Raw genomic sequence first — 12,766 nt, forward strand, 5'->3', positions numbered from 1 at the left:
TTTAATTTCAGCACCAGTGTTATTCTCTGCAAGACACATACATACAATGAGACTTATTTACTATGGCTAAAAAGCAGGTGGTCCAGCAAAGCTATGCTGAAGCATTTAAAAAGCGTACATTGCGTTATGTCAGAAAATGGTGGAGATGCTAAAAAGTAAAGTAGTTGCAACTGCAGCCACATGTAGCTCCCATACGGAGAGTTTTTTCTATATGCATAAAAGTTGTCCTGCATTGGTTAAGAGTACATAGTTGCATGCAAGTGACTGCAATAGCACCAATGAATTCCTTAAAGGGACTCCGAGCAGTGCAGAAACTATGGGAAGATGCATATCATTTTAAAGCTCTCTTTCTCCTCTTTCCAATGATATATAAACCGCCACCCTACGCCTTTTAGTTTTCACTATTTTCGCGATTGAATTTGCCGCGGCCGCGATTTCGATCGCAAAAATAGAGAAAACTAAAGCCGCATCTACACGAGTAGATGCGGCCGCGATGCTCCTTATCAATCGAACCGCTGATGCGGCTCGATTGATAAGATCCGACAGGACGGATCTCCGCACCGCCGATTCCCTGCTCTCTCCCCGCGAGGGGACAATGGCAGGGAATCAAGCGGAAGATGGGCGGGGACAAGCGGGGAATCGAATGCGGCGCACGCGCGGCGGGCACGCGGTAGAGGCGATCCGGCGGCTAATCGAGCCGCCGGATCGCTGCAATGTCCCATAGTGTAGATGGGGCTTAAAAGGCGTAGGGCGACGATTTAGGTGTCGCCAGAAAGAGGAGAAAGAAAGCTTTAAAATGATATCCATCTTTCCATAGTTACATTGTATTACACAGGGCGACTTTTTCTGCTAAATGGAGCTGATGACTTTGAGAAAAAGTCGCCCTGTGTAATATAATGTAACTATGGAAAGATGGATATCATTTTAAAGCTCTCTTTCTCCTCTTTCTGACGACCCCTAAATCGTCGCCCTACGCCTTTTAGTTTTCTGTATTTTTGAGATTGAAATCGCGGCTGCGGCAATTTCAATCGCGAAAATAGCGAAAACTAAAAGGCGTAGGGCGGCGGTTTATATATCATTGGAAAGAGGAGAAAGAGAGCTTTAAAATTATATGCATCTTCCCATAGTTTCTGCACTGCTCGGAGTCCCTTTAATCTTTCTGAAATTTCACGGTTTTCTGATATGACCCAAATCAAGGCATTTACTACGAAATAGCAGACACTTTTTTTTAAACCAGTCCAATCTAGATTTACTGGATTACTTGTGTTCTCAACCGTTCTCCCAATTGTAGTAAATCAACCCTTATGCTATTTGGGTACTATATGTTGTTTACTAGTATGACATATTTGTGCAATACTGGTGGATATCTTGTAGAAAAGTAGATAAATCCCGCAATAACTTACACCTAAGACTCTGTATGTTGTGAAACTAGGTTTGTAAGAATTGGTGGGAGCAATTGTCCTTAACCAGTTCAGACCACAGTGATTAAAATCTATGGCCTGTTTGGCAGCTGCTATCACTGCTAGGGCTTAGATTTCACTCGCGTTGCGCGGTTTCGTCGATTGCTCCCGTTTGCGCTGCTCTATCATCACTGTAGCCTGCCTGCTCGCTCTGCTGTCATAACAACAGTAAAGCTCCATGCCCCTCTGCTCTAGTCTGGAGACCCTGTGGTCATTGTGAGCCAATCATGGTTATCACAGCTCTATTCTTAGAAGAAAAGTTCAGTTTTAATGTTGTATTGTCTCTTATGAATGATACATTCTTTCACACGGTTTTAGTGTCCCAGAGCTAAAATAAACTGTTTAACTTTTTCTTAGATATCCCCTGCACTCAGAAACTGTTCTCTTCCAGAGAAAAGTTTTATGGCTTATCATGAATTGTTACGCTATAGTCCTACTAGGTCCTTATTAGAGAGTACAGTCACTTTCATACCTTTAAAGGATACCAAAACCGAAAAGACTAGGAGAAACTGGGGGATCAGGCATGTACAGTGAGCTGTCCTGATGGTCACTGCCCCACCTGTTCTTCTCCATGGCCGGGAGCGCTCTGTGCATGACGTCATGATTACATCATGCGCAGAGGTCTCCTAGCCACGGTCACAGCCGGGCCAGCTTCTGCACACTGATGCCCGACTCTAGTGACCCAGGAGAAGGGTGCTGGGGGGCAATTAACTGGCAAAGGAGGGGAACAGAGGGGACCGTTGTGCATCAGGACAGCTCACCGTTTCTCCCAATCTGGCTCCCCGTTTCTCTGAATCTTTTCAGCTCTGGTATCCTTTAAAGAAGAAAAGGAACACAGCAATTTGTATGCTTGGTATCAGGGCTGTGGAGTCGGTCCAAAAATCCACCGACTCCGACTCCTCAGTTTAGGATTCCTCCGACTCCGACTCCACGACTCCGACTCCTCTAATTTGCATATTACAATTTTGTTGATTAAAAGTATGTAACATGAAATTCGTCTCTTAACTGCCAACGCTTAGGAATTTTACAAGACAACTGAAGTGAGAAGGATATGTAGACTACTATATTTATTCCTTTTAGACTAAAACTAGTCCTTGGTAAGAGTACTTGTAAAAGGTACAAACCGGAACAAAGAACATCTATCAGGCCCTAGGCAATGTAAGTGTGGGTACATGTAAGAATGATGTGCAGGTACTCTGCAGGGGAAGAAGGAGATTGTAAACAGACAACACCTCTGTGTTCAATGTGCACAACATTCTCAGTGGATTCCCTGCAGCTCTGTGGGGAGTGCATATGTAGAGTATAGTACTACTGTGTAACAAAGTAAACCTGAGACAGATTAAATTAAAGTTTTATACATACCTGGGGCTTCCTCCAGCCGCCTTCAGGATAATCAGTCCCTCGTTGTCCTCCTCCACCACCTGGATCTTCTGCTATGAGTCCAGGTACTTGAGCCAGTCAGGCGTAGTGCGCATGCACACACTCCGCCGCCAGGAGCATACTACACCTGTGCAGCACTATTGGGCAGGTGCAGAATGTTCCTGGCTGTGGGAGCGGCATGCGGCTGGACAGCGCTGACTGGCTGAATTACCAGGACTCATAGCAGAAGATCCGGGTGGTGGAGGACAGCGAGGGACTGATTAGCCTGAAGGGGGCTGGAGGAAGACCCAGGTATGTATAAAACTTTACTTTTCATCCGTCTCAGTTACCCTTTAATTTGTAGTCACCAAACCAAATTTTAATAACATATCAAATTATTTGATTTCATCAGCAAAGGGAGTGCATACATTTGCATAAATCAGCATCAATGCAGAATTATTTCCACCTCATTGACCATCTCTATTAGTGACACGGCTACACATCAGGCTTTATACTTACAGCATAGATGTTATTTAGTATATATAAGAAATTCCTGTGTACACATCATATATACAGTCACAATCAGATATGTATATCTGACCTTAAAAATACGGGGACTGCTTTATTGAAACAGCACAAGTAACTAATTTTGATTGGTTTATTTCATTTTTGTGGACTAAGCACAGCTATTACTGTATTTATACTGTATATATACATTACTTTTAATGACTATTATCTGAGAAATAGAACATTTTATCATATCTTCTATTTTAATTACAGTTACAAATTCATTAGGAGTAGGAGTCGGAGTCGGTGCATTTTTTCCCGACTCCGACTCCAGGCACCCAAAATTGCCCGACTCCACGACTCCGACTCCACGACTCCGACTCCACAGCCCTGCTTGGTATTGCACATACACATGCCTCTCTCATCAGGTCACATGTCACCTCGGGTATCCTTTAAGAAGTTCTGGGTAAAGAGGATGCAGATTTTCATTTTCTTTCTTAAATCAAAAGGTATTTGCAATAATGCAGCTGTAAGTGAGCAACTGTAGTTTCCCACAATGCATCACTCCTAAATATGCAAATTCTCTCTTTGTTTTCCCCCTGAAGCCATGCTTACATCAGCACTGCTGGTATATAGCAAGCATATAGCTTATACATTTCAGAGACACATCAACCTAATTACACTGAGTATTGTTTTTTAGTAAAAGGGCTCTCCAATCTCGTTAATCTACAATTTCCTAGTGGTTCTGGGTCACCATAAGCTATTTGGGTATTCTGAATGAAAGGTAAAAAGCACCGAAAGACTTGCGTGTCAATACTGCTGCAAATAAAACTGGAAAAAGTTTCCTATTTTAAGTTGTTAATTCCTTGATCTAGGCTAACCATATGCAATCCGAATCAGTTGTACAATCTTGACATCCATGTAAAATAAGCATCAAGTGATTTGATATAAAAACATTTTAAAATTTGTATACCGTATATATTGTTTAAGGTGATCAGCAAGCCACTGCAAGAGTGGAACCCTATGAAGGTGATTCCACTGCAGGGCTGCATGCAATACATTGAAGGAAATCACGTTTCCTCCATGCTTAATCGCAGCATTTATGCTTGTGGGAAAGCTCTCAAGTGGGCCCTGGGCCTTAGTTGCTGTTTCATACCAAACAGCACTAGCGATTAGCAATTTTGGAGAAATTTTATAATTTTTTGCAAGTGATTTTAAAGCAAATTTACTTTCAAAAACTATTCTTCCAAAAATGATACATGCTGCACTTTTGCAATTTTAATACTGCACAAACCATTCTGTCTCATGTGGAATAGCCCATAGGATTTTATTGTGCAAGCACTTATCAAAACACTGGGAAGTGCTGGCAATAGGCTCTTGGTGTGAAAAAAATGATTATATTGTGTAGATGTGGGAAGATTGGATTACAGCCAACATAATCTCTAAAATCTGATTGGTTGCCCTCGGAAGCTACTCCATTTTTGCTTCAGTTTCTTTGCTATTATTCTGATAAATCTGCTCTGTATTCGTTGCTCTTTACAATGCTTATTGGTTATGCAGTCGTTATTCATTTTGTCAGGACTAGAGATGATCATGTGTGATGCTAATAATTCTGGCTTGTGTGGAAATTTCATGCAGATTTTATGCATAGGATCCAAATCATCAGTGAGTGCATTCGACTGGCCTAATTCCAAGCTGCATACTATTATTATTTATTTTATTTATAAAGCACCAACATATAACACAGCGCTGCACAATAAATGCATACAGTGATACAAAGGATGACAGTCATAACAAGGTTATTCAACATAGAACAACAAAGCTATACACTGCAAACAGGGTAGAAAATACTTGATCATGCGATTTTGGGCTTTATGAGGCAGTCAAAGGAAAAGGAGCATATGATCATATAGAATACACTATGGAAGGGAGGACCCTGCCAAAGGCTTACAATCAAATTTACGTGAAATTTCCATGCAATCCATAATTATTAGGATCTCATTGACCATTTCTAATTATCAGTGAGATGCTAATAAAAAGCACCAGTAGTCAGATCACTGCCATCACATGCAGGTTTGCTTATGTTCACCCCATCTAAGTACTCATCAAGTGGATTGGAATCTTTAACAAACTCACTTTTGTAAAGCTCTGTACACACACTAGACAGATCTTGGCTGAGGTGGCTATTTGGGGGTCATCTCATGAGAGAATCTAGCATGCATACGGGTGCCCACTGAGGTCACGATCCAGCTTGCCTGATCTCTAATTGACCCACACAAGTGAAAGCATTGCTTTCTTGCTTACCCAAGAAGCTGTTCCATCATTCGCCCACCACTAGTCATTCACCTCTCTGTCATCCTTTCACCATAGAAGCATTACACCCTCAGGTAGTGGTCTGTATGACATGCAAAGCTTGCACTGTTGCCCCAAAGGTGCCCATACATGGTACAATGTTTTTATTTTTTTCGATTAGATAATTTAGTTGGATTATTCCGTTAGATCGAATATAACGATTTTTCCAACATGTCCGATCAGATTTTTATTGAAAAACCGGGATAATTGTTTGTTTTTCTTGAACGAAAAAAAAAGATTCTTTTCAACTTTCATTGGATTCAATCATTTTGGTCGAATAAACAGGAAAATCGAAAATTTGTATTGTACTGTGCATGGGCACCATAAGAATCAAATGCAATCATTAACAAGCAACACTAACCTGTCTGTAAGGTACATACACACATCCAATCTTGATTGGCTAATATTACCACTTCCATGTAGTATTAGGGCAAACATATTTGAATACTTTGAGCAGATTGTGTAGGTTAGCTGTCAGACTACATGGAAGTAGTGAAATTAACCAATCAATGTTGGATGTGTGTATACACCATTAGTTTTGAATTTTTCAGCTGAAAGATTCCACTGCTGATTGAGCGTTACTCCTGCAACAGTCAGGGCAGATAACAAGTCATCATTATGGCTACTCTAAAGAAAATGTTAGTTAATTCCACTATGTCTTTACTATATAAAATTAAATAGAAATAAATACGTTTTATGATCATAAACTGCAACTAACATCAGTATCACATTGAATGCAAAGCTGACCTTCATTCTTCACCTTTAAATGTAATGAGTCATTTCTTGAAATTCTATACAGTTATGAAATTTTAAAGCGCTATTACCATGTAAGTGAGCAGTGCTGAATCATTTTAGAAAAACACGTAAAGCCTTTCTTAAAGCGGAATATAACCCAGCATTTCTTCTTTGCTCTAAAAAATTATTTACAGCATATTATATGCAACCAGCATTTTTTTTTACTAGACCAGTATTGGAAGGGTTACACACAGAGCTTGAAGGTTCAGTGCATTGAAATCTGGACGCATCTGAAGTTGTAGATAATGTTATCTTGTGTTTACCAAAGAGAAACTCCGACCAAGAATTGAATTTTATCCCAATCAGTAGCTGATACCCCCTTTTACATGAGAAATTTATTCCTTTTCACCAAAAGTCCATCAGGGGGCGCTGTATGACTGATATTGTGGCGAAACCCCTCCCACATGAAACTCTGAGGACCGTGGTACTTCTGGTAGTTTCCTGTTTGTGAACCTTGTTGCATTGTGGGAAATAGCGGTTTACAGCTGTTTCCAACTGCCAAAAAAGCATGCAGCAGCTACATCACCTGCCAACAGTAAAAATGTCACCATGTAATAAATGTCAGAATGTAAATCAGGGATTTAAAAGATTTTACAATGGGCAAACACTGACTAAATCATTTATACATAATTATTGTAAAATATAAGCACTTTTTTTATTACATTATTTTCACTGGCGGTCCTCTTTAAATGTATCAAGTGAGGAATGTGACACATTTTCTGACTGTGCAGAAGCAGCTGGAGACAGAGAGACACTGAAAGCATGTCTGCCTTCAATACATAATGAATACAACCAGTTATTAATAAAATGCAAAGTCGTCTCACAAAGCAAAAAACTGTACTTTTGGGAACCTATAATTTCTAAATAAATAATAATACTTATGCACAAATGCAAATATGATAACCGTATGGCATATAAAAAGTAGGAAAACATGTTTTATTTAATATTATGTCAGGGTTTTAAACCGCTTTTAAAGTGACCCTTCCAGCCATCTAACTTTATTCAAGCTAAAGTATTCTAGAAATGAAAGCACAGTATGGCTTGGCCCAGAATTTAAGGATAAGCAATACAAGATGACAAGTAAAGGCACCACTGCATAGCCCACTGGCAGCAGGTTTTGCTAGTGATGTCACCTTATAAAGGGGTGCTTTTTTTTCCATTAGAAAATGGTGGTCACATGGTCTATGCTTTGGTTCATGCGTGGACAGGGCCTCTGCTTCTTATGGCATCTCATCCCTGGTTCAGAACTTATTTCATGCACTGTGTTTCACTTTGTGCAATAGGCAGATTCAGGATCTAGCTGGGTATATCCTATTTCGTTAGTAGCCTCTTACTTTGAAGTAATCATTTGTGCAACATTTTGTCCCATTGAAGAGTGTGAAGATTATTTTGTTTTCCAGCGTATCATATCTTCTAATAACAGTAAATCAATAACCCAATCATAGTGAAGAGCAATGTGAAAGGTCAGAGTACGTAACTGTTCCTTTACTCCATTTCTAGCTAAATGCAAAACTAAAATGTCATGTTTAACCCATTCAGTGAATTTCTGCTTAACAAATCTGGCATAATAGTTTCTAAGCTGTAAGCAATCTTTTAAAGCAAAGTTGAAATGCTGGGTGTTAGACCGCTTTAAGGAAAGAAAGTTATATTATTCAGAGCACTGAGCAGTTGTGAAATTTAACACCAGATCAATCAGTACTGTGTTCTGCTCTCCTACTGGTGTACAGTGTGGGTGTGAGGCTCGGTTGCTGACATCTCCATATTTTAAATATAAGTAATTCAGAACATGGTACTCCAATTAAATGTTGTGCTTATTGTGATCAGGTGATCCAATCACTCCACTGTATGTATTTTAGAAAAGTAAAAAAAAAAATCTTTAATAGTTATGTATACTGTATATCATGCCCATGTTAACTACAAATAGCAACATATTTAACATATAAGTGAATGTCAAATCTGGGCTGGTAATAAAAATCATTCTGTGCACAGCTTAAAGAGGAACTCCAGTGAAAATAATGTAATAAAAAAGTGCTTCACTTTTACAATAATTATGTATAAATGATTTAGTCAGTATTTACTCATTGTAAAATCTTTCCTCTCCCTGATTTACATTCTGACATCACATGGTGACATTTTTAATGGTGGCAGGTAATGTCAGTGGAAGGAGACGCTGCTTGCTTTTTTGGCAGTTGGAAACAGCTGTAAACAGCGGTTATTTCTCACAATGCAACAAGGCTCCCACAATGTGATATGAGTACCATAGTCCTGACATCTCACTGAGGGAGGGGTTTCACCACAATATCAGCCATACAGAGGCCCCTGATGATCAGTTTGTGAAAAGGTAAAGATTTATCTTGGGGTGAAGTTCACTCCTTGGTTACGGTTTCTCTTTAACATCTGACTCACATTTCATAGTCCAATTTGCCATTTCTTAAGAGGCTTTTCTCATCCAAATATAGGTTACATCCTTCAATATTAGTCATTAATAATCACAATAGAGATTGCATTCCCCCTGTTTCTTCCAAAGGAGAGGAGTCGGCATAAATACAATTTGTGAAGCCTGAATACATACAACCGGGTACAGTACGCTGTTTAAGTGTCATTATCTCGTCCTAAGTGTAGTATCTCTCTCAGCCTCTATGGACTCATATACACCCTGAGGAAGCACGTACACTAGGTGGGTGAAACGCGTTAGTGGGAGGGGTGGTTCGATGATTACAGTGCCTTAGGAGCGCTCTCTTTAAGTTGTTTAGAAGTTTAGCCTGCTAGTACACCAGTGTACAGGATCTTCTCAAAAAATTAGCATATTGTGATAAAGTTCATTATTTTCTGTAATGTACTGATAAACATTAGACTTTCATATATTTTAGATCCAAATACACACAACTGAAGTAGTTCAAGCCTTTTATTGTTTTAATATTGATGATTTTGGCATACAGCTCATGAAAACCCAAATTTCCTATCTAACTTTTACATGTCATTCGGAAATCAAGGTGCCAGAGTCTGGAGGAAGACTGGGGAGAGGGAAATGCCAAAATGCCTGAAGTCCAGTGTCAAGTACCCACAGCCAGTGATGGTCTGGTGTGCCATGTCAGCTGCTGGTGTTGGTCCACTGTGTTTTATCAAGGGCAGGGTCAATGCAGCTAGCTATCAGGATATTTTGGAGCACTTCATGCTTTCATCTGCTGAAAAGCTTTGTGGAGATGAAGATTTCATTTTTCAGCACGACCTGGCACCTGCTCACAGTGCCAAAACCTCTGGTAAATGGTTTACTGACCATGGTATTACTGTGCTCAATTGGCCTGCCAACTCTCCTGACCTGAACCCCATAGAGAATCTGTGGGATATTGTGAAGAGAAAGTTGAGAGACACAAGACCCAACACTCTGGATGAGCTTAAGGTCACTATTGAAGCATCCTGGGCCTCCATAACACCTGAGCAGTGCCACAGGCTGATTGCCTCCATGCCACGCCGCATTGAAGCAGTCATTTCTGCAAAAGGATTCACAACCAAGTATTGAGTGCATAACTGAACATAATTATTTGAAGGTTGACTTTTTTGTTTTAAAAACACTTTTCTTTTATTGGTCGGATGAAATATGCTAATTTTTTGAGATAGGAAATTTGGGTTTTCATGAGCTGTATGCCAAAATCATCAGTATTAAAACAATAAAAGGCTTGAACTACTTCAGTTGTGTGTATTTGAATCTAAAATATATGAAAGTCTAATGTTTATCAGTACATTACAGAAAATAACGAACTTTATCACAATATGCTAATTTTTTGAGAAGATCCTGTACACCAGGGTGATACCATTAATAAGAGCTCCAGCAATCCCATGTCAAAAGTGGGGAGCGGTAACATTAAGGGTTCACTTCATGCACTTGCATTTTGATCCACATTTGTTTATGTATAGAGTAATAAAGTTTTCACATGATCTCAGGATTAGCAACTAATTAATTTATTGCATCTTAGGACCTGCCTCTATCAGCCAGGAATACTCCATTTCTGGTGATTTTATAAAATGATAGACTGTACAGCACTCTGTGTTTTGTCTAATCTCTTCCCTTTATCCCGTCATCACCCACAAGCGCTAGCAAGGGAAGTGCTATGAGGGGGCACCAGACAATCTTTCCCTCTGTGCACCGAGCTGACCCTGCCCACCTCCTCCTGTGCTCCTACAGCAGAGAGCAGTGGGGGTAGCTGCTGCAGTCAGACTTTGCGCAGATGAAGAAACTGCCACTCTTGTGGGGGCAATTGTTATGCCCCTGATTATATATGAAAATCAGTGAGTAGTTGCATAGTTCCCTTTACCATCAATGAAAATCTGGAAGGATGAAATGAGGAATTTATGGCAATGAGTGTTATAATTTGCTTCAGTTCACTTTTGTTCCAGTATTCTTTGCATCTATCTTGATAAGTTAGCCTTATATGTGATTGGCATAGTGCTTGAATCTCATCCATTTAAGAATTGTCTATAAACTCCATGTTAAACATCATTTTAAAGATTCACAGAACAAATCTTCAGCTATAACTGATAAGTGAATACCCGGAACTTACTTTCCAGTGAAGCTGTGAATGTGTGGGAAACTACCCATTCACAGGCTTTCACAGTAAATGTTATGTTCACTGTGTACCGAGATCGCTCTGAAAAAAAAAGTGAATAGGATGGACTATATGCATATTTGTGCTTATGAACACTTTTGTTTTTTTAATTAGACAGCAGAAAAATCTGGACAAATGGAAAAATACAGAAAGAATGCAAAACAAAAACCAAATGATTTCAAGGTAAGATGGTAACGCTACTTCACTGTGCCATGGATGTGTTATCTTCTTCCACAGGAAGATTCTTTGTCCCGAGTATTAGAATTTACTGTATTTTATTAGCTGTTTAACAATTTTTATATTCATGAAAAAGTGAAGTGAATAAGTACATCCTAGAGGGTGATTACCACATCCTCACATAATCAATGTGCAAATAGCACACTGTTTGTGCATTATTTATATTGGAACTGTTTGATCTGCACACTAAGCTGCTTGGATTATTATAGGACATTTTCTAAATTGTTCAATCAAGGACTTGTTCTCATATACAGTATACTCTCCTGTATATAGCATTTATTAAAAATTGTATCAGTATTTTTTGTTAAAGGATACAAGAGCTTGAAAGAGTTATTAAAATCTATTGGAGCAGGCATTTATTGGGTGCAGTCCTCATGCCCCCCTTTCTCCTCCACCATCATCCTGACACCTAAATCGCTCAGTCCTGGTCAAGCGGTAGTGCACAGGAGCCCACGGCAAGGAGTGCTCTCTGCATGTGTGCACAATGACTCCAGGCCGCAGGCGCCTGCGTACTACCACCCAACCCGGGCAACCAGGACTGAGCTGCAGCGGCGATTTACGTGACAAAGTAGGGGAACAGAAGAGAACAGAGAAATGTTTTTAATAACTCTTACAGCTGTTACCCTTTAAATCTTACAGCTTGTACACACACACAACACACAGACAACCCACACACTGTATATGATAGACGTACTACTAGAACAGTGTTCATTTGCATATTTCCTTGGTTTAAGGATAGAACAAACTTAAAGTCCAAATTTAAGCACCGATTTGTTCCTAATCATGAGATTTTTTTTCGGTGTTTAAGCTTCTTTACTTATTCTATAAAAATATCACTTATTTTTCTTGTCAGAATCTTCCATTTACCAGTTCCTGAATCCCAGAATTCTATTGCTGTAAAATTTTCTCAGAATTCAGACTGTGCCTTCTGTTCTGAACAGTATGGTGATGGATCTGTGGTCTGATTTGTTGTGTCATTTGTACATTTTTGTTTGCTTGCTTATGTCCTGTTATGGGATATTTCACTTTTAGGTTTCCTTATATGCTTTACTTGTATGATTAGGATTATACGAATACACACACTTACACACACACACACTTACACACACACTTACACACACACACACTTACACACTTACACACACACACACACACACACACACACACACACTTACACACACACACACTTACACACACACACACTTACACACACACACACTTACACACACACACGCACACACACACACACACTTACACACACACACACACACTTACACACACACACACACACTTACACACACACACACACACTTACACACACACACACACACTTACACACACACACACACACTTACACACACACACACACACTTACACACACACACACACACTTACACACACACACACACACACACACACACACACTTACACACACACACTTACACACACACA

At 39.7% G+C, this 12,766-nt stretch overlaps 1 protein-coding gene across 1 annotated transcript in view; it reads left to right on the top strand.

The window, feature by feature from the left end:
- The window catches only part of EXOC2 (exocyst complex component 2), a 290,595-nt gene that overhangs the window by 160,267 nt on the left and 117,562 nt on the right, over positions 1-12,766 (top strand). The window contains exon 13 of the mRNA XM_068236811.1: positions 11,192-11,260. Coding sequence (XP_068092912.1) covers positions 11,192-11,260 — 69 coding nt within the window. The remainder of the gene's footprint in view (positions 1-11,191; positions 11,261-12,766) is intronic.

This window comes from Hyperolius riggenbachi, chromosome 5 (assembly GCF_040937935.1).
Source record: "Hyperolius riggenbachi isolate aHypRig1 chromosome 5, aHypRig1.pri, whole genome shotgun sequence".
Classification (NCBI taxonomy): Eukaryota; Metazoa; Chordata; class Amphibia; order Anura; family Hyperoliidae; genus Hyperolius; species Hyperolius riggenbachi.